The 22,451-nt window shown below is 34.5% G+C and overlaps 1 protein-coding gene across 4 annotated transcripts in view; it reads right to left on the bottom strand.

The window, feature by feature from the left end:
• The window catches only part of LOC145284013 (phosphatidylinositide 4-phosphatase SAC2-like), a 697,431-nt gene that overhangs the window by 485,255 nt on the left and 189,725 nt on the right, over window positions 1-22,451 (bottom strand). For all 4 annotated transcript variants that reach the window (XM_080133106.1, XM_080133105.1, XM_080133103.1 and 1 more), the window contains exons 3-4: window positions 7,144-7,280; window positions 777-902 (exon numbers count right to left, since the gene is read on the bottom strand). In XM_080133106.1, coding sequence (XP_079989232.1) covers window positions 777-902; window positions 7,144-7,280 — 263 coding nt within the window. The remainder of the gene's footprint in view (window positions 1-776; window positions 903-7,143; window positions 7,281-22,451) is intronic.

Genomic DNA, 22,451 nt, shown 5'->3' with positions numbered 1-22,451 from the left:
GTTTTTTTTATACCTTCTTTTTAAAATTTAAAAAATGTGTAAGTGAAGTGACATATATATATATATATACATATATATATATATCATTTATAGACAAAAATTATTCAGAAAAAAAACAACAAAATGTATTGAATTTTCATTGAAAAAAAAAAAATCAACATTTTTAAATCAATTCTTTTTAGCTTTAAAAGGTAAAAAAAGAATTTGCTAAAGAATTATTTTAAATTCGTTATTTGTTTTATTTTATTTTTCATTCATTTTATTTATGTGTTTTAAAAATTTCCAAGTGGAATTTCCACAGGTTCTGCTAGTCGACTCATTGATATTTTGCTGGAAACTAATATAACATTAGTGGAGCATGATAAAATGTAGTTAATAAAAAAAGTGGAAATAAATTCTACTTTCAATACAGTAGAACCCCAGAATACAGTGGCCCTAGGATACGTTTTTTTTTCAGGTTACGATGTGGAATATGTTTTTGTTTTTGTTTTTTTTTCCGGCCTCTGGTTACGATATTTGTCCTGCCTTACAGTGTTATTTATGTTATTTGATTATAAACATGTGTATTATATACTGCACTGTATTTTGTTAGTAATTTTTAAATGCCGTATCCCGGGGTTCTACTGTTTAACCATTTCGATATTTCACTTACATAAGAATTATAAATAAACTTTTTAATTATTTTCCCTCTCTCTCTCCATACCTTAAGAACTTGGATTTCGAATTCTGAAAAAAAAAAAAAAAAAAAAAAAAAAAAACGGAAATAATGCACAAACCTTTTTTGGTTTCACATTTTCAACAGCAGATTTTACAGAATTCCAAGTTTTTTGCAAAGGTTTACTGCTTTGTCCCGTGGATGATGGCATTCCCTGTTTGTCGACAAATGAATGTTTCGGGCATAACTAGAAAAGAAAAGAAAAATATGAGGACAAAAGAGTAGTGGTGGGGGGGGGTGAAGTATCTACTTATATTGAGCCAATGTTCATATTTACGGCACATCAGCCCTTTTGAGGAATTCATAAGAATAAAACAGACCGTATTTTTATATCTTGTCTCTGCATCTCTTGACCGCGTAACAAAAGCTCATAACAGACGAGTCTCATTTCTCAGGACAATTAAAACTTTATTCATTTCTTCCTATCTTTTTCCATCAATTCTATCAATTCATCGGCCATACGTCACTACCTCTCATTGCATCCACGAGAAGTCTCTCAGAATAACTAAGGACTGTGTCTCTTGGACTCAAACCGTCAATTATAAACTCGAAGTGAATTCTAATTGACTGATTAAAAAAAATGTCCCATGTGTGTTTCTATATATTTTAGGGGTAGAGGAGGGATATGGATCTTTATGTCACTGACACGTCATTATGCGCTCAACGCTCATCCTTGTCAAAGTTGTTCTTGTTTTAAGTCAGAGACTACCATTTTGATTTGGTTTGATCCCTTGATCCCGTCTGCACAAGGAAGCCTGTTTAACTTCTGTCGGCTTGCTCTTCATTACAAGAGTTTTCTAAATAATTTCATAATGAAATTGAATTTTAAAAACTAATTAAATAAATCATGAAAGTTATATATATATATATATATAGAAAAGGCAAAATGGCCGCGTGCGTTTTTGTATGTCCAGCGAAGGCTTTTTTCGTGGGAGGGTGAGGTACTATATTTTAGAACTTTTTATATACTTTCTAGATTATAATATCTATGATTTGTGCACGGTTGTCGTCTCTACATTTATTTTGAGAGAGTTTTTTTTTTTTTTTTTTTTTTAAACCTGGTTTCCAGTGTTTGTTTGTCTTTCTCGTATAAATAAAGCAGAACTGAACCAAATCAACTCGCTGGCCTTCGTGGCCGGCACGCCTTGAAGGCAATCAGCTTTGATCAATGTGGGGAATACCCTTCATATCAGACAACTGCTATTCATTTGAGAGCTCCCCCTTTTTCGGAGGAGCTTGGTTTCCCCAACATCGTGGGGAAACAAATAAATGAAACAGCGGAAAGCTGAACTGGCCTTCAGCCAACGTTTATTTCTGCACCTGCGTATTCACTTAGCAAGTCAACATTCTGATTGACATCGCTAAATTTGAACGGTTTTCACTTCCTATGGCCTCGTAGCGTAGTGGTAAGATGTAATGTTTTCTTTCACTTTCTTTGCCGCCTTCAGGTTCATCACAGGTTCGAGCCCCCCCCCTACTAACGTTTTTTCTTTTACACCTCCAAACACCCAGGCAACGCTGGGTACCCCCGCTAGTTTAAAAAAAAAAATAAAATAAAATAATTTAAGAAAATAATACAATCTTGTCAATTCTGCATAATACATGGTGGCCACACCAAAAATAAAATCATTTTACCCTGTAGATCTGAGGAGATTGGGACCACATTGCATATTCAATGCAAAAAGAGAAGCGATCAAATTGGCATCAGGTACACCCTTATGATGTATTCTCCAATTTGATATAAATTTCTAAGTCTTCTTTAAAATAATAGAGATCACGATTAGAAAGCAGATTCTTTCTTTCACCAAGATTCACCAAGAAATAAGCATTCATTAGAATAAATTGATTCATCAAGAGATATCTACTGTCCAGGTAATTTTTCCAAGTACTTTGTACATTTCCCCACCCACCCCAAGCGCACCTGACGTATATTTTATTTTATTCAAATTAAATCAACGCTTCAGCAATGGCACTCCCACCACTGACATTAATCTTGTGTAGCCAACGCACCGTCCCGACATTTCAAAACACAACCGCTGAGAGACAATGCGCTGATCTTTACTAACTAACTTTTCTTTCTCCAATTTTACAACATGGCAAGAAAGAAATAAGAATTCATTAGCATAAATTGATTCAAGAAATATATAGTATTCAGGCATTTTTTCAAAATAAAAATTTGAAATTGTGAATGTCCGAATAAGATAATTTTTTTAAAATGTTTTAAAGTTTTTGGAGTTAATATTAAGTAAAAATAAGAATACAAAATATGAGCTAACAAATTCTCAGAGATTTCCATACGTATTTGAAACAATATTTTCTTAAAATTATATGAAATTATAAAAAAAAGTCAAGGATGTGAGTTCTGTTATAGAAGCGTTGATTTAATTTGAATAAAATAAAATATGCATCAGGTGCGCTTGAAAGCCAAATCACAACACAATATTATGAAAATAAATATTTTACTTGTTTGACATTTATAATTTAAATATATTTTAGAGTCAAACTCCATCCCCAGTAATTTGTACAATTCTTTATTTTTTCGAGCGCACCTGACGCATATTTTAATCGAATTAAATCAACGCTTCAACAATGGAACTTGCAACCCTGACATTAATCTCGCGTAGCCAATGCACCGTTCCGACATTGCAAAACACAGCCGCTGAGAGACAATGCGCAGATCTTTACTAACTGACGTTTCTTTCTCCAACTTTACAATATAGCAAGAAAAAAGAAAAAAAAAAGAAAAAAAAAGATATGCAAAATACTGAAGATGGAGTTTGACTCCAAAATTTATTTAAATTATAAATTTGAAACAAGTAAAATATTTGTTTATTTTCATAATATTGCGTTGTAATTTGGCTTTCAACTGCACCTTGTGCATATTTTATTTTATAAAAAAAAAACTAGTGGGGAGCAGCCGGTGTTGCCCAAATGGAGGATATTGGCACAAGGACGAAGCAATGTTAAGAATGGCTTTCACATGGTTAAAATAATAAATAAAAGAGAAAAAAAGATAGAGAGGGGTGCAATCAGTTTTCGATTAGGCCGAAGAGGATAGTGAATTCAATGAGTTGGTGATTAACTTTTGCCCAAGTGGAGGATATTGACACATGGACGAAGTAAAAAAATTAAAAAAAACAGATAGAGAGAGAGGTGGGATTGAACTCAAAAACGTTAGGTAATTAGTCTTCCTCGCTAATCATTAGGCCAAAGAGGATAGTGAATTTAATGAGTTGGTAATTTAATTAAGAATCATAGAAGTCACCACGCATGCACAGAAATGAACATTGATTCTAAACTTAGCTGGGGGCCAGGTAAGCTTCTCGCTGTTTGCATTCAAATAGTTGCGCTTTATTATACAAAAAAGACAAACACTCGAGACGATGGCAAAGTGGGAATTTTTTTTTTTTTTTAACTCCATCAAAAAAAAAAAAAAAAAGGAAAGAAACAGTGTCGGCTTGCGAATCTCAGAAGTATAGGAAAACTTCTCGCAGAATTTAACCGACAGCAGAACCCCGATCTGGAAAGCCTTTCGCTGACATACACAAACGCTCGCGTCCATTCTGCCTTTTATATATACTGATGCTAGTGTTTCAAATAGCATTGTGTTTCCTGATTGCTGCAATGAGGATTGATGTTATTATTTGTATTTTGATCATTGTTCTCATCTTTAATTTAGTCTCACAATGTTTTGTATCATCTTAAATGTTTTTTTGTTCAGTGTATCATCCGACTTTATGCAAGTGTATTTCATTAGAATTTTAGATAAAACAACGAAAAACAATCATGAAATTAATTACATCTTTCTAAAAAAAAATTCTGCTGGCAAAATTTCTCTCTTCTTTACAGCATTCATGATTGGAAAGCCGATTCCTACTTTTCACCAAAATTCATCAAAAAATAAGAAAAATTCATTGGAATAAATTTGATACGAAACAACGGAAAACTATCATGAAATTAATGACATCTTTATAAGATAAAATTCTGCTGGCAAAATCGATATTGTAAACAAGAAATAAAGATAGATTTGATCCAGTTTAAAGATTTTAATGCACGGGATGTCTTCAATAAGTTTCCAGACTTTGTTTTGTGTGGGCACTTTTATTGATACTACATACATAACACTAGTCCCCTTCAAAGTAATCACCTCCGGCTGCGATGCACTTGTTGTACCGTTCCAACAACTTCTGGAAGGCCCCGTATTTCATCTCTTTAATTGTTTCATAACAACAGTATCTAAGGTTTTACTTGAGCTTAGTGAATAACCAAAAGTCACAGGGAGCAAGGTCTGGACTATTGGGAGGATGAGGAACTGTTTTGATGCCCATCTTGGTCAAACAGTCTATGACAAGGATAGAGCACCCTTGAGACAAACTTTGCGCAAATCTTCCACATCTTCAGTTCTTCACGAATAATTGTGTGTACAATTCCCACACTGACATCAAACTGTGCACTTATTGTCTCTATAGACACACGATGGTCCTTATCCATTAATTCTATATTTGACCAATCAACTTCCCGATTCCTTACTCCTCCCACACTCCATCATCTCTCACAGACTCCCTACCTTCCTTGAATCTCTTATGCCACTCAAAAACTGATACTCAATTCATGCAAGATGGTCCAAAACCAGTCTGAAGCATTCCATATGTTTCTCTGGCATTTTCTTTTCTAAGTTTAAAACAGAATTTTATTGCATATCGTTCCTCTAAAGTGTCCTCACATGCAGGTTGCATTTTTTTTAAATTCACGGGCTTTAGTAGGATGTATTCCAATTCCTGCTGTAGCTGTTCATTTGATCCTAAAATCATAAAAATCGGACAGTCATCTTTTCAATTTTAAACGCCAGTACACAAAAAAAGCTCAGGGAATTTATTTACGGCATCTTGTATATATTTATAATTAATAGTTTAAATTACTGCTTAAATCAATGTTGCATGGCTGAAACGGTGTCACTGGTGCCCTCTGTGATTCATGAATTCGTTATCAACTCGAGTCTTCCTGACTTTCATGATTTGATGCTTCCTACGATTGAAAGTACGAGGGGCATCCCAAAAGTAATGCCTCCTATCTTTTTATTCCGCCCGAATGGATCAGAGAGGATTGCAAATTGCATTTTTTTTATAGTGGCTGAAAGTTTCATCTCTTTGTTGCAGATACTGACGGTGTGAGACCAAGAAAGCAATCCTTGTCATGGACATGCGTCATAAGCAGAGATGCGCTATTGAATTCTTGGCAAAAAAAATTGCATCTTAGAATGGTGGTGACTATGTAGAAAAATAAATTCTGGAGCACAAAATATCGCTCGTTTTAATGGTACCACTCCAATCTTCATAGCTCTTCATCTTTTCGAGTTACAACAAAATAGGTTTTACTTTTATAATATTATTCATCAACAAAGGAAGCAGGATGAAGACCATTGGTCAGAGCGATGAAAATGTTGCATTGAAATGTTGATAATCATCACAGTTATATATGATGCTGATCGCAGATGCACGAATGTGTGTCATGGTTTCCAGATTATAAATTATTTGATCGGGAGATCCTATTTATTAAAAAGAAGGATAGAAAGTGATAACATACTACGAACATTAAATTAGTATATAGATACACTAATTTAATGTTTGTGGTATGTTATTACCTTCTATTCTCCTTTTTAATAAATAAGATCTCCCGATCACCGAAGATGTAATGTTAACATAAAAAATGTCACTTTTGAGCTGTACATGAAACTAAAATATACCTTCTTGGTATATTTTATAGATTATAATATTTATGGGCTAGGATCCAAGGGTAGTATCTGTTCTGTCTAAAGATGGTATAATGATATTGTGAGGTTTCTGTTTGTGCTGGACGTCCATACAATGGAAATATGTCACAAACTGCTATAAGGATACTGAAGAATGTCTATAATAATCAGATATATTCTGACACTACATTAACCAAATTACTTAGATAAATACTTTTATCTATTTTATTTATTTATAGTAGCCTTTTTGTTAAAACTAAGTTTTAACAAAAAGGCTACAATAAAATCGCAGAGTCTCCATTGATGCTGAATGTCCACAGAATGCTCAGCTGCACTATATTACATATGAAAGATGTCGCTGTGGAATTTCCACAGGTCCCAATCGTATAAATAACAAAAAAAATTTTTTTTTAATTAAAAAAAAAAATTTTTTTTTAAATTTAAAAAAAAAATTTTTTTAATTTTTTAAAAAATTTTTTTTAAAAATTTTTTAAAAATTAAAAAAAAATTTTTTTTAATTTTTTAAAAAATTTAAAAAAAATTTTTAAAAAACATTTAAAAAAAAATTTTTTTTTAATTTAAAAAAAAGAATTTTTTAAAAATAAAAAAAAAATTTTTTTAAATTTAAAAAAAATAAAAAAAAATAAAAAAAAAGGAAAAATTAAAAATTTTTTGTTACCTCAAGAGCGAGATCAACAGGCTCCTGTGCAGATAAACTAAGTATGACGACTTTATTTATCTGGTATATGTCATGGACTTCTGCTATTTGTCCGACATTGGTCTGGTTTTTTATCAATATCAGCTTCCATTCAGAATCTGAAATAACGAATAAAAAAAAAAAAATAAAAAATTTAAAATGCTATCTCAAAAATAACTGCAAAAATAAAAAATCAAAGACAAATGAGATTTACAGTTCTAAATTTTTTAGATGAGGGCTGATTATATTACTTGTTATAATCAGACTATTATTCTCATCTTGAGTGTTAGTTGTGCAACGTTTTGGTCGATGTAGCCTTCGACCATCATCAGGCATGTTGGTCGCCATATTGAAAAGAAAACAGAAAAGTTACTGGCTCAGTAGATGGTTTAGAGTTCCTGAATTTTTTTTTTGTTTGACATGATTTCGTATGTGTGCAAAAACATTTGGTAACTAATAAAGTTTGACAGAAGATTATCTCCCTTCTTTACTCTGATTATTATATTGTACTCAATATAAATAGAAGTGATTTCAAAAGTTTAAAAAAAAAAAAAAAGGAGTTGGGTGCTATCAGCTAGAATCTAAACTAAAACATTAAGTATGTCAGTCTGAGCTAAGACGGCATGCATATCAATGTTTTACAAATTAACCAACTTAAACGTATACTTGCACATGTGTGGAGAGTATACATAAAGTTTATTTATGCCTGCCAAGTTCCAATTTTGATCCCTTAGCAGCTATTTTTATCAGCTAAAAAAACAAACTGAATTTATTCCACAGGTTCGAATCTCCTGTATATCAAGTTTCAAGTCTGTAGGCCCAAATTGACAGGGTAGCTTGGTAGAGACTGTTCCACACACACACACACACACACACACGATCACTTTAATATTTAATATATTTATATATTAAATAAAAGTTACATATAACTTTATTATATCATCAGATCAATAAAGAAGGAGGAAAACCTTTTTCAGCCATGGTATTTTGAAGTTAAATGCTTCTCATTAGAAGAGGAGAAGAGTCAGTATTATACAAAATATAAATAAAAGCTAACTTCAGAACATTTAGATTGGAAATGGAAGAAGTATATATTGAGATATATTCAAGATATAAAATACAGAAATAAAACATTAAAATATAAAAATAAAAAGAAGGAATCAAGCAGAAGCAAATAGGAAGGTAAAAATAAAAATGCTTTTGTTTCACGACATATCAACCCTTTTCAGGTTATTTAATGCCGAATCCAGTGATTTTGAAGAAAAAATTTTTAATAAAGTATATTTGTTTTTTTCAAGTTGGTTTCTATTTAACCCATAGTTGGGACCCTAACAGATACTACCACTCCAGGTCAGAGTGGACCTGGGAGCAATGGCAATTAAAGGGTGGCTCCACACTCCCCAAAGCCCGCAAGCTGGGGCCTCACCATCGGATATAGCTTAAGGCCATATCCAGGACCCCCCCCCCCCAAAAAAAAAAAAAAAAATATTAATGAAGCAATATTAAAAAGAAAATATGCATCACTAAAAAACAATTGGGGGTCATTAAAATGAGTAGACAACAAAGAATGAAAAGAAAAGAAAGCGGTGAAGGTTTCATAAAATGTAAGAATGGGGATAGAAAAAGCAAATAATGGATAAGGAAAAAAATCGTACATATAAGCAAAGAAAAACATTTTTAAATTTAAAAACCGAAAGAGAAAGAAAGTCCAAAATTTAAGAAATCCACACTACAATTCCTAAAATGTTCAAAATTTTATAAAAGTCCAAATAAAATCCTTGCTCCTCTTAACAGTGTAAATATTTTTCTATTTTGATTAGTTTGATTTATTAAAGATATATGATAGGGATAAAAAAGAAAAAAAGCCAGAAACAAAAAAAAAAAAAATTAATAAAAGCTAGAATATATACACACAAAAATAAAGTACTAAGACAAGTTTTTTTTAATTTATAAAAAATTATAACATTTCTTAAATTTTAAATTTTCTTAAAATATTTTTTCATCTAGATAGTTTTTCCTTCTCATTGAAATTTATTTTTCAGCTTAATTTTATTACTCTTTCTACACACACATTTTCACTTTTATAGATATAATGTGTGTGGGTGTGTGTACACATATTTCCCGACCAAATAACTGTCAATTTTCTGTCTGGAATATTGAGATTTGGGGAAATCTTTAATTGCCTTTCGACCAGAAATTTTGCTGTCAAGGGGTCCAACTTCAACGATTTGACCTTTGAAAACTCTACCAAACTCCTCCGTCAATTTTGGGTCTAAGCACTTGAAATTTTAAAATGTATGTTACTTGGACATGGATCAAATTTTTTTTTTATTGGATTTGAGCCCAAATAAATAAATGTTAAGGTGTTAAAATTGGGGTCCAAGTTTAAATAAAAATTGATCCCTGCAGTCTCTACGAAATTACCCAGACAAATATTGGTCTACACATTTGAAATCTTACATAAAGTGTATTCACATGTAGGGCAAGTTATGAACAGTACATAGGGCCTGAGCAAAGCCGGGCTGAACTGCTAGTATATGTATATATATATATATATATATATATATATATATATATATATATATATATATATAGAGAGAGAGAGAGAGAGAGAGAGAGAGAGAGATAGAGAGAGAGATAGAGAATAAATGAAAAAAAACTATATTCCAAAATTTATGATGTTGACCATCTTATAATTTATTCCTTTAATTCAGTTGACTTTTACAATTCTTGATTGAGATTATATATATATTACCTGTTCGTAAAATATGTTTAAATATATTTTGATTGATGTAGATTTCGTATTCATTATCATATTATATTAGACCCAATATATAGCAATGATTTAAAGTTTTTTTTAAAAATAACTCGTGCGCCACCACCGAGAATCGAAATCAAAACGTTTAGCTTATGATTTACTTTTTCCTTTCACGTTAATGCAGAGGTATGAAGACATGTTTGCTGCAAGGCTAAAAATTAAATAAATAGCTATTACGTTATGCTTACGTATTCATAATGCCGTCGTTCAACCTCCATGTGGCAAATTCCATTTTTTTTTTTTTTAATTTTCACACTTTTGTACCGATTTTCCCAGGCTAAAATCCAAATATAGAGTTTCGCATGGGTTCGAATACCCTATATATTAAGTTTTATGTCCGTATACCAAAAACTGACAAGAGTTTAGTAGGCAAAATTGTTTAAACAAATATATATATACGTATACATGAATATATATATAGAGAAAGAGTTTTGTGTTTACTGTAAACTTTTTACACAAGTATAAATCATGTAGAATATCTGCATGAATATAATTACACGTAATAGTTAAGTAAAGATGATCATCCCATAAGAAAACCCGACAAAACTAATAAGGAATTAATTAAACGATTAAAATTAAAAGAATATGCAAATTAGCTAGATCTTTTGCAGATGAATGCAATTCCACGATCCATATATAACAAAGTTGTATTTTCTTTTTAAATAAATAGAAAAAAAGGCTTGCATTTTTTTCTGTTGTTCTTCGCCTTTGGGCCAAGAATAGAGTTCTAAGTAGGACGTCCCCCAATACAAAAGGGTGAATGCGGTATTATGGTGTAAGACGATACTAGCTAAGAGAAACTTTTATTTAGTTCTGGAGTGACAAGGATGACCAACGTCCACCATTCCCCCTACCCTTTTTGAGTTGGCCTTGTGCCTAAGTTTTTTGTTCAAGTTAATTTTTAGTCTGAATAAAAGATTTAATATCTCAAAGTGTAGTATCTGTTCCGATACTACTCTTAAGGTAATTTGCCTCGGTCAATGGAGGGAAAACCCTCTATACAGAGACAATTATTTTTAGTCCCTACCAGAGTGCCTCTTTTGCCCTTCTTTTGGGGAGCTAGTTTTCCTCCATATTAAAAACGACCTTGTGTCACATTTTGATCTCGTTCGGAAGCAAATACATACCAATAAATAGAAAAAAGGATTTTTAATAAGAATATCAAAACGCAAAAAACAAATTTATAGGAGTATCCATAATAGAGAGGGAGACTATTACTAATTAGTCCTCGCGCAAAAGAGCAGGACATAAAATGTGTCAAATCAAAGACTTTCGCTGGCGAGGACTACTATTGACCGTAACCAGTTATACAGTCCTTTTGAAATGTTCATCTGTTTTTCTCGTTATGTACTGAATAATGAAACCTATATGAATTATGTTCCTTATTAAATTTTAAAGATTTTTCTATTCTGAAAGAAGCTTTAAAAAATTTAATCTAAAAAAGTTATTTTAAAGTTTTTGTTAAAAAAAAATTCAGATTTTCTCATTATTCAGACCTGTATTACAAAGAGGGAGTTGCAAAAAATGAGTTGTGGTGTGAGGAGAAATACAAACTGAAACAGAGAATATTCAGACCTGTAATGATACAAAGAGGGGGTTTGCAACAATGAGTTGTGGTGTAAGGAGAAATACAAACTGAAACAGAGAGAATATTCAAACCTGTAATGATACAAAGAGGGGATTTCAAAAATGAGTTGTGGTGTAAGGAGAAATACAAACTGAAACAGAGAGAATATTCAGACCTGTAATGATACAAAGAGGGGGTTGCAAAAATGATTTGTGGTGTGAGGAGAAATACAAACTGAAATAGAGAGGAGAGCTTTAAAATATAATCTTAAAAAGATAAGATACAAGTTAGAAAAACATTTCATCCAAGGCATGAAAATTGTTAAACAAAAGGTTTTTACTATAGGCTTTAAAAATAAAGGTACAAGATTCACAAAGTGCACTTTTATTATTTTACAAAGTAAGGTATAATAATTTAATTTAAATTGAATCAAAAAATTACATTGGATTTATTTTATGTAATGTACATTTTGTTGCAATTTAAAAACATTATCTTTCATCTAGCAATTAATGATATAGATATAAAATTTTCAATGATTTTTTTTAATGCCGAATCCAGTGATTTTGAAGAAAACTTTAATAGAGTATATTTGTTTTTGTTTTCTTTTGTTTTTTTAGTCGGTTTCTATTTAACCCATAGTTGGGACCCAAACAGGTACTACCAGTTCAGGTCAAAGTGGACCTGGAAGCAATGGCAATTAAAGGGTGGCTTCACACTCCCCAAAGCCCGCAAGCTGGGGCCTCACCATCGGATATAGTTTAAAGTCATATCCAGGAATCCAGCTAAATGCGACCCTGCCATATTACTTCCGGTCAATTAACTGTCCCCGAAAAAACAAACTTCCGTTTTCTAGTAATGGCCTACATTTATGGTTATCAATCTAACACATCCACGTCACAACATATTAGAATTGTGATTGTATCAGGTCATTCCATAACTTCCGTCTGAATTTTTACCTTTGGTTAACGAAGATATCATGTCTATTAATTGCTCCATTGAGACATGGCAAACCACAAGATTCATATACCCGAGAGTCAAAAGAATGAAAAAAATATTCTGTTGTCACAGTCCTAATAATGACTAACCCGACGGAACCCAAGTAAAAAATATATCAGGTCATTCCATAAGTTCTGTCCGATTTTTTATCTGTTTTTAAATTGAACGAAACTTAAAAAATAGTGTGTATATTTTGTAATTTTATTTTACATTTTTATGTTCAGATGCATTTTAACTGATTACATATTTCTTACAGAACGATAAAATTTAAACTTGCTTGATTACAACCCTACTAACATGGAAGTGTCTAAGAATCATTATGTCTATTAATTGCTCCATCGACACAAGAAAGACTGGCAAACCACAAGATTCATATTCTAATTAAGCTATGCGCATGCCTTTGTGTCGGAGATAGAAATGCGTTTCACACCAATTATATTTTAAAGTGTACGGAAAGATGGGGAAGGAGATCGTTTTTTAACAAAGACGTGTTGGACGTATTGCTGTCGCATAGTTAAATTAATTAATCTGAAACAGAAAATACTTCACAAACATAAATTGAAACTGACATTTATGAGTTCTTCGAATCAAAGCCAAAAGGATTTTACAGTGATGGAATTAATAAGCTTGTTAATATATGAAAGGAAGTCATAGATAATCAGGTAAAGTGATGATTAAATATATTGATGATTAAATATATTGATGATTAAATATATTGATGATTAAATATATTGGTGATTTAATCTTTAATAAAATGTAACATTCGGTCACGTCTTTTCTTTATCTATAAATTCGGACAGAACTTATGGGATGACTTGATATTTTATATAAGACACTAAAGCTTTCTCGAGTCATAGGTTTGTATAACTAAAAGTGGGGGGCGAAGACGAGAGAACGGGGCGAGGTGGGGGAAGATGAGAGAATGGGAGGGGGAACTAGAGCGGGGGGGGGGAAGACGAGAGAACCGGGGCGAGGTGGCCAAGACGAGAGAACCGGGGCGAGGTGGCCAAGACGAGAGAACCGGGGCGAGGTGGCCAAGACGAGAGAACCGGGGCGAGGTGGCCAAGACGAGAGAACCGGGGCGAGGTGGCCAAGACGAGAGAACCGGGGCGAGGTGGCCAAGACGAGAGAACCGGGGCGAGGTGGCCAAGACGAGAGAACCGGGGCGAGGTGGCCAAGACGAGAGAACCGGGGCGAGGTGGCCAAGACGAGAGAACCGGGGCGAGGTGGCCAAGACGAGAGAACCGGGGCGAGGTGGCCAAGACGAGAGAACCGGGGCGAGGTGGCCAAGACGAGAGAACCGGGGCGAGGTGGCCAAGACGAGAGAACCGGGGCGAGGTGGCCAAGACGAGAGAACCGGGGCGAGGTGGCCAGGACGAGAGAACCGGGGCGAGGTGGCCAGGACGAGAGAACGGGGCGAGGGGGCCAGGACGAGAGAACGGGGCGAGGGGGCCAGGACGAGAGAACGGGGCGAGGGGGCCAGGACGAGAGAACGGGGCGAGGGGGCCAGGACGAGAGAACGGGGCGAGGGGGCCAGGACGAGAGAACGGGGCGAGGGGGCCAGGACGAGAGAACGGGGCGAGGGGGCCAGGACGAGAAAACGGGGCGAGGGGGCCAGGACGAGAGAACGGGGCGAGGGGGCCAGGACGAGAGAACGGGGCGAGGGGGCCAGGACGAGAGAACGGGGCGAGGGGGCCAGGACGAGAGAAAGGGGCGAGGGGGCCAGGACGAGAAAACGGGGCGAGGGGGCCAGGACGAGAAAACGGGGCGAGGGGGCCAGGACGAGAGAACGGGGCGAGGGGGCCAGGACGAGAGAATGGGGCGAGGGGGCCAGGACGAGAAAACGGGGCGAGGGGGCCAGGACGAGAGAACGGGGCGAGGGGGCCAGGACGAGAGAATGGGGCGAGGGGGCCAGGACGAGAGAACGGGGCGAGGGAGCCAGGACGAGAGAATGGGGGAGGGGGCAAAAGGAGAGTAAAAAATAGAAATTAGAGAGCGGGGAACATGATTTTAATGTGATATTGTCAGATTTTTTTAAAAATCTTTCTAAGAAATCAGAACGGCTCAAACGAAACACTTGTACAAAATATTCAAATAAAAGAGCACGTCAAAAAAAATCGAAACCGAAAAATATGAAGTTCTGCAAAACCAAAATAAAAAGATCGTTCCAAAAGTAATGCCTCCTATTTTTTTTTTTTTTTAACACTTTAGGCCATGGCATTTCAAAACCAACTTATCAGAAGAGGAGAAAAAAATCAGCTTTATACAAGAGTAAAGGAAAAGACATCGATTTTATATACAACTAGCATGGGTGCCCGGCGTTGCCCGGGTAATTTGAGGTGTATGCTGAGCAAAAATTAAAAAAAAGGTCAATTTTTTAATTTTGACCCCAATTATGACCCCTTCAAATTTATTGTTTAGGGCTCAGATCAAGTTATTAAGTTAGATCCATGTCCAAGAAATCTATATCTAAAATTTCAAGTGTTTAGACCCAAAATTGTCGGAGGAGTTTGGTAGAGTTCTCAAAGTTCAAATCGTTGAACTTTAACCCCTTAATCGTCAAATTCCTGGCCGAAAACAAATCACATCGATTTTCCCAAATCTCATTACTCTGTATATCAAATTTCGAGTTGTTAGGCTTAAAATTGTCAGAGTTATTACAGACACAGACATTTTCACAGATATATAGATATCTGTATTTTTATTTCTCTCTCTGTCTCATATATATATATATATATATATATATATATATATATATATCATAATTGTATATGGCTTCGGTATCACAAAAAAAATCTTAAAATATAATATATAATAATATATATAAATAAAATGATACTTTTTGACAACTCTAATCTACTCAGCACTTTCCCAATGGCCGGGGGGGGGCGCAAGACGTGATAAGCGTGTGTACGTATACATATGCTAAGTTAATCTCCCAAATCAACAAGTGACAATAATTCGCAAAAGAGTTGATCCGATGCATTTATCTTGAATGTCTTCATTGTTGATTAAAATAAAACTTCTGAATGAAAAGAAATCTGCTATTTTATTATTGCAATCCTTTGAGATGAGTAATTTGTATATTTATTGATTGATTTATTTATTTGCAGACTGTTATTCTCGTCTTCATAGTTATTTTTTCACGACGTTCCGGCCAACTATTCGTCTGGCCTTCGTCAGGTGGTTAACCACCCTTCAAAGCCCATTGGCGAAGTGGATAACGGTGTTGAATCACTACGGTTCCGAATGTGTATTGTCTGAATACAGCGGTTTCAAATCCCACCCAAAGCCAGCCAAAATGTGGTGAGACAGAATGAAATTTCGGAAATCGTAAAACTGAATTTCACATGAAAACAATGGTCTCTACGTATTCATCATATTTTTAAGATGATTATATCCAAAAATTACGAAAATCGATAAGGCAGAAAATTATTTATTAAGAAAATAGAATTTGAAGAAAACAATCGTATTTGCTTATGTAAGACACAGAAGAGTTCAAAAGGGAGGTCATTTCCTCCCGATAATTCTTGGAAAACTCAAAAACAAACTTGTATGTATGCTATTTTTACGTTATTCAATTTTTAGGGGAACAGTTATTTTTATATTGAACTATTATGAAAAAACCTTAAATGAAAAACAGATACAGAAACACTGTATATGTTTATTTTGTTATTTTTTTTTGTCACATTAAACATTTAGAGTAACTTCCCTTGTTTATAATTTCGTTTCGATTTATTTTATAAAAACAAAGTGGCCGCAATTTTTCACCTGCTAATACGATTAAAGTTTTTTTTATATATATAATAATTCACTATTATTCAGGTATATTGGACAGCATAAGATTGTAATTTATTAGAACTGAGAAAAAAATCAGTTGAAACCATTGTTTTTTTGGATTTTTTAATCTCAAAACTCCATTTATCGACTACAAAATTTCGTCCTGAGAGGGTAGTAGCGTCGCTTTTCTTATCCAAGCGAAAGTCACGGATCTATTCAAAACTTAGACTGAATTTTGATTGAAGTTGGGAATGAGAAACTGATTTTCAAATATTAAAATAACAAAAAAAAAAAATAAATAAATAAATAAAATGACAAACAACCATCCACTCAACACCCCTAAAATAGGTTTACGATTTTTTTTTAATGTACATCTTACCAACATTTGTGAATAGCATTGTGAGTGGTGCAACAAGTTTCAATCAAATAAAACAATCTTCTATGATATAAATCTAACCGGTCTGTTTAAATGTATGTAAGTTTCAGGAAAATAGAGACAAATACATAAATAAAACAAGAAAAACAAGTTTAAACAAGGTAACATAAAAACATTTAGGATGACTTTTAAAAATATGTATTTCTCTCTATTTTCCTGTCTTATTCGTCACCCCCCCCCTTGCTACAAAGTAAACTAACGATAAAAAAAAACATGAACAAAGCTTCTTTCTTAGAACTGCACGCCTGTGGAACTCTGTTCCGTCTGCCTGCTTCCCACCGGACTACAACTTGGATGTCTTCAAGTCCAACGTTAACAAATTCCTAATGAACCGCCCCCTTAAGTAAACACTTCATCAAATCTCCACACTAACGTAATGTACTTGCAATAACCCTTATTCCTGAGTGGCTTCCGGGCCTTGATAAGTGGTGATCAATGTGTAAAAAAAAAAAAGTATGTATGCCTAAAACTTTCGACAGAGGCGACAGATTTTCATTTTATTGTTTTGAAGCTCTACCCCTAGGACAAATATCGACAATTTGGCTAAAAACATTAATTCCTTCGCCCTCAACTGGGCATTTTTCTACATTTAGGGGTCGCTTTTTTTTCACCGATATTTTCTAAAGTCATCCCCTCTTTTCAATTGACTAGCCTTAATTTAAACCTTCTCCACTTCCGGTTTGGCGAGGAATGCAACGGCAAAGACGTCACGTTCCTTGTTTTTTTGTTTTTCTTTTTGTTTTCACATTCTTTTCCTCCTTTATGGTATGAATTCGAGCCTGTCTTCCTACTACCACGTTTTTCTTTTTGTTTTTGCTCCACACACACCTCTGAACACCCGGGGAAACGCCGGGCATGCAGGCTAGTTTTCTATAAATATAAAAGCGAAAATGTTGTGTGTGTGTGTGTGTGTGTGTGTGTGTGTGTGTGTGTGTGTGTGTGTGTGTGTCCAACAAAGACTTTTTTCCGAGAAGCGATCGGTCGCCTCACAACTTCTTAAAACTTTTTATATCGCGCCTAAATGATAATATCTACGAATTAACAACCAGGGTCGCCTGTCTATTTAATTTGCCCGACTTTAAAAAGATAAATATTCAACAATCTTTGATCGCCGCATGTGAATTAAGCTTTTTCGTATAAAAAAAAAAGAAGCAAACAGACTCGTGGTAAATAAAACACTGTCCCACACTCAAAGTTGACGTCATTAACTCGTCAAAAACGGGCACCTGCCGTTAAACGTCGCACGTTTTTTTTTTTTTCCACACTTTCTTATTTTCCAACTGCGCATCAAGGCTTGTTTTTTTGTTTTGTTTTGTTTTTGTTTTTTTAAAACCTGGCCAACGATATACCCAAAAACACCCACCTACAAACATCCGGGCAACGCCGGAAACCCCCGTGATTATGCCGTATTTTTATCTCAACTGACACATCTGAGTGGACAGAAAATCCCAGTGGGGACAGAACGGAAGATGAACATAGCTCAGGGCCAGTTGTGAGAGAAAGGTCTAGGAGACTTGCATTTTGTAAAAGAAAATGATCAAAAAAGGGACGACAAAAGGGAAATAGCTGTCATAAAGAAAAGAATATTATTCAATTGTGAATATTAAATATAAATGTACCAAGCAAAATATCAAACCCTTGTAAAGAATTTCAAGCATTAATCCAGTCAAGACAAAAAAAGCTATGATTGAAAAATTTAAAAAAATTCAGTGATGCTGGCACCTAAGCCTCTGCAAATATTAACCAATCAGCGAGTTAAGTACAAAAATACAACTCTACTGCTAACAATTTATATGACAGTGTCCCATTGACCACTGTACATTCATTAACCCTTATTCTCGAGTGACCTCTGGCCTTGATAAGTGGTGACTCCTTTGTAAAAAGAAAAAAAAAGCTTTGAATTGTAAAGAATTTCAAGTAAAGAATGGCAGTATTAATCCAGTCAAGCTCAGCGGTAGCCTTCTCTCATGTCAAGACAAAAAGATATGATTGGAAAATTAAGATTCAGTAGCTCTAAAACAATGATGCTCGCAACCAATTACTCCTGGCTATAAATATAATTGTCCAAATCTTTGTGATCATTCCCAATACAACCATACCAAAAATATTGAAACAAAGATGTAATCAGATTAAAAAAAAATAATGCACATGTGCAAACAAAAAGCCTCAGCGAGTTACGTACAAAAATACTCTCTTTTGGAGTATTTGATGTAATCATTGATGAAAAGTCAAGTTAATCAAATAACTAGATTGCGAACAAAAAACTTTGCGCAAAGTGAACAAAAAGACACAAATTGTAAGAGAGAAAGAATATGCAATTATCGCCCTTTTGACCTCGTCTCTGGCAGACAGGTGGCGACATTAATTTCCTCATTTCTTTTGCCTTTTCTCTTCCTTTTCCTTTTCTTTCCTCAAGTGACATGCAACTAGGACACGTGCACCATGCGCTTCAAGTGTGTTTTACACACATTACCTGTTCTGTTATGAGATGAACTTTCGTGTACTATCCAGCTTTATCGAGGTAAGTACAAATATTTCAAAAAATTTGTGTATTTGATATCTTCTGCATGCAAACAAGCAAAAATATCCACAGCTGAACTGATTAACTAAAAAAAAAAATATTTTGTGTAATGGAAGACTTTTTAAAAAGAATTGAATTCTTTCAGTTATCAGTATCGTAAACAAAAAAAAAAATGTAAACCCTATACTTCCATTTTATATCATATCATTTCTCTCCAATTTCTTTTTTTTTTTTTTTTTTTACACGGTGGTCACCACTTATCAAGGCCCGGAAGCCAGTAAGGGATAAGGGTTATTGCAAGTACAGTACGTTAGTGTGGAGATTTGATGAAGTGTTTACTTAAGGGGGCGGTTCATTAGGAATTTGTTTACATTGGACTTGAAAACATCCAAGTTGTAATCAGGTGGGAAGCAGGCAGACGGAACAGAGTTCCACAAGCGTGCAATTCTAAGAAAGAAGCTTTGTTCATGGAATCCACGTTTTGATTTAGGCACAGATAAAGAGTGGGGGAAATTTTTCACAGTGGATTCAGCTAGACGGGTGTTTTTCGTGAAAGATTGGCGAGATTGGAGTTCAGACGAGTACCTGCCATGGAAATAACGATAAAACAAGGATAGACTCCAGCCACTAGCACCCCGATTTTGAAATCGTAGCACTTAGCTACACTGATTTAATCTAAAAAGTGATAATAGGTGTCTATGAATGACCATATTGTATACACCGACACCTACTTGAAAGCGGCACTTCCTCTGTATGTATGCCTGAGTTTTTATTTTTTTCACAGGAGATAATCACATAAGAAAATGTTCGCCGTCAGATGGCGCTGATGCTATGAAGAACAGATACAATTTTCTTTTTTATAAAACGTTAATCTGCACATATTAAAATGTATCTCTTATCTCAATTCATGGACCAACTTCTGTGTTTTTCTAAGAAATATCCACAAGAGTTGCCTCATGATAGTGACACTAATAGCTTTACTCACAAACTTCAATTTCTCTTATTAAAACCTTTTCCATACGATCACTAATGAATAAACCAAATTTATGACCATCTTCGGTGCCATTGATGACTTTAATACCAAACAGTAAAAGTACGTTTATATCACACTCGCTGCATTTTATTAGTAATAGGATTCGTGTTACACATGTTTCTTTATATAAATTACAATTAAAAAAAAAAAAAAACACTCGGCAAATGGAAAATATTTCCAGAAAAATCGGAAAAGGGAATACCTCCGCCATGTTCAATCAGACGCGTCTAAATGACTTGCTGCCAAAATATACAAATATACGACCTCTCTCATCGATTTCAACATATGAGCTTCCGCCACAACAAATAAGTTGTTCAGAAATCCACACAGATGACTTATTTATAGTGGGGAAGGCTTTGTGTAGAACCAACCACACTTATTACTGCTAATCTAAATAAGCTGTTCAGAAATCCACACAGATGACTTATTTATAGTGGGGAAGGCTTTGTGTAGAACCAACCACACTTATTACTGCTAATCTTTGTCGGTGCAAAATATGGTCACAAGACAGAGCATACAGTAGACTGCAAGTTTTTACATCAGAGTCTACCTTCTAGATGCATGTCTTAACGAAAACTGGGGGTGCATTTCTTTCAGTGAATTAATTCACCCCCAGATATCAAACTGGAAATATATGAAAATTTGAAAATTAAAAAAATTACGACAAATTTATTCAACAGAGAATACAAAATTTTTAAGATTCTTTTACTTAATCCATAGATTTTCTATGACGAGATCCCTGGCGACACCAGATGATCTTGCTTTTCAAATAGAGGAAGAGAAGATGGGAGAGGAAAAACAGATGTTTATGAGATTCCTGTCCACAGAAAAGAGTAAATATTTCAATGAGAGAAGAAATAGTGAATATTTCGATGGGAAATAAAAAATAAATATGATAATGAGATTCTCGAGTTGGCAGAAAAAGCAATACAGGGTCGTTTTCTGGTTTAGGTTAGAACAACAATTCAAATTATTAAAGAAACAATGTTTTGTTGAAAGGTACAATGACTGGGGGGGGGCGAAACCTCATAAGAGCTAAGTTGAAAAGCTCTTGTTTTTAGCTGGGAAATTGATTAATGGAACTTAAGTATGCAACCTGCATCATGAAGCTTGAATCAAAGAACTCGACTTTTAAACAAGTGTAAAACGATTTATGAATAATTATTTTGTTCCGTTATATAAAAATGTCCCAGAGTTTTTCCTTGTTTCTCGCTTGCCGGCCTGAATGAAGATACAGTTTGTTTCAGATATCCCCTGACGCCAGATGATGAAGGAGACAGACTGGATCCAGCACGAAGCCAGAGTGACGGCCGAAATCGACAATGTTGCCACACGGACTTAGGGTCATGCACATTTCGCGTGCCCTGAGCAGCAGAAGATATTTTCCAGTGACCAGTGAGAGTCTGATCACCCTTAAGGGGTCCACCACTAGACAAGTAAGAATGTAGCCCTGCTGGGTTGCATCTATGGTCCTGTGAGCTGGGAGCGACGAACACGGCCAGAAGTACATCATAAGTATGCTCCCGGGGACCAGGATAGCGACGGATGCGGCCCAGCCCCCGGAGAAGAGGGGGTAGGGTTATATTATATTTCAATAAACAGCTCATCTCAGAGGAAATGATTTTAGCAAAATAATGTTTATATGCAGTAAGAGGAAATGAGCCATTTATTAAAAATCCATGGATAAAGACAAAAAAAAATTAAAATTAAAAATTTTTGTATTTTCTGTTGAATAATAAATTTGTTGCAAGTTTTTTCATTTTACTGAATTTAATTCCAAATTTTTATATTGCTATATCTCATATACAGAGTTTTGTTATCTGGTTGGGATTGTCTCATAAATATCGATACTAATATTTATATGGAATTTAGATTTACAGTATAATACAATCTCCAAATTTCAGTTAAAATATCTAAGGAGAAGAGATTAGAAGACTGTGAATTAAAATTTACAACAAAATTTATTGTTCGACAGAATACTCAAAAAAAAAAAATTTTATAAAACAATTCCTTAATTCACAGAGTTTTAAAGAATACTACTCTTCTCTTCAGAAGAAAGAAAAAAGATATTATCCAATTACTAGTATAGCTGAGCTAAGAATTTGCTGGTTATGGCATTAAATGAAACAGCACTTTATG

The sequence above is a fragment of the Euprymna scolopes genome, chromosome 8, assembly GCF_053919585.1.
Source record: "Euprymna scolopes isolate OS-2025 chromosome 8, ASM5391958v1, whole genome shotgun sequence".
NCBI classification, from domain to species: Eukaryota; Metazoa; Mollusca; class Cephalopoda; order Sepiida; family Sepiolidae; genus Euprymna; species Euprymna scolopes.
This window is presented reverse-complemented; position numbering and strand designations above follow the sequence as displayed.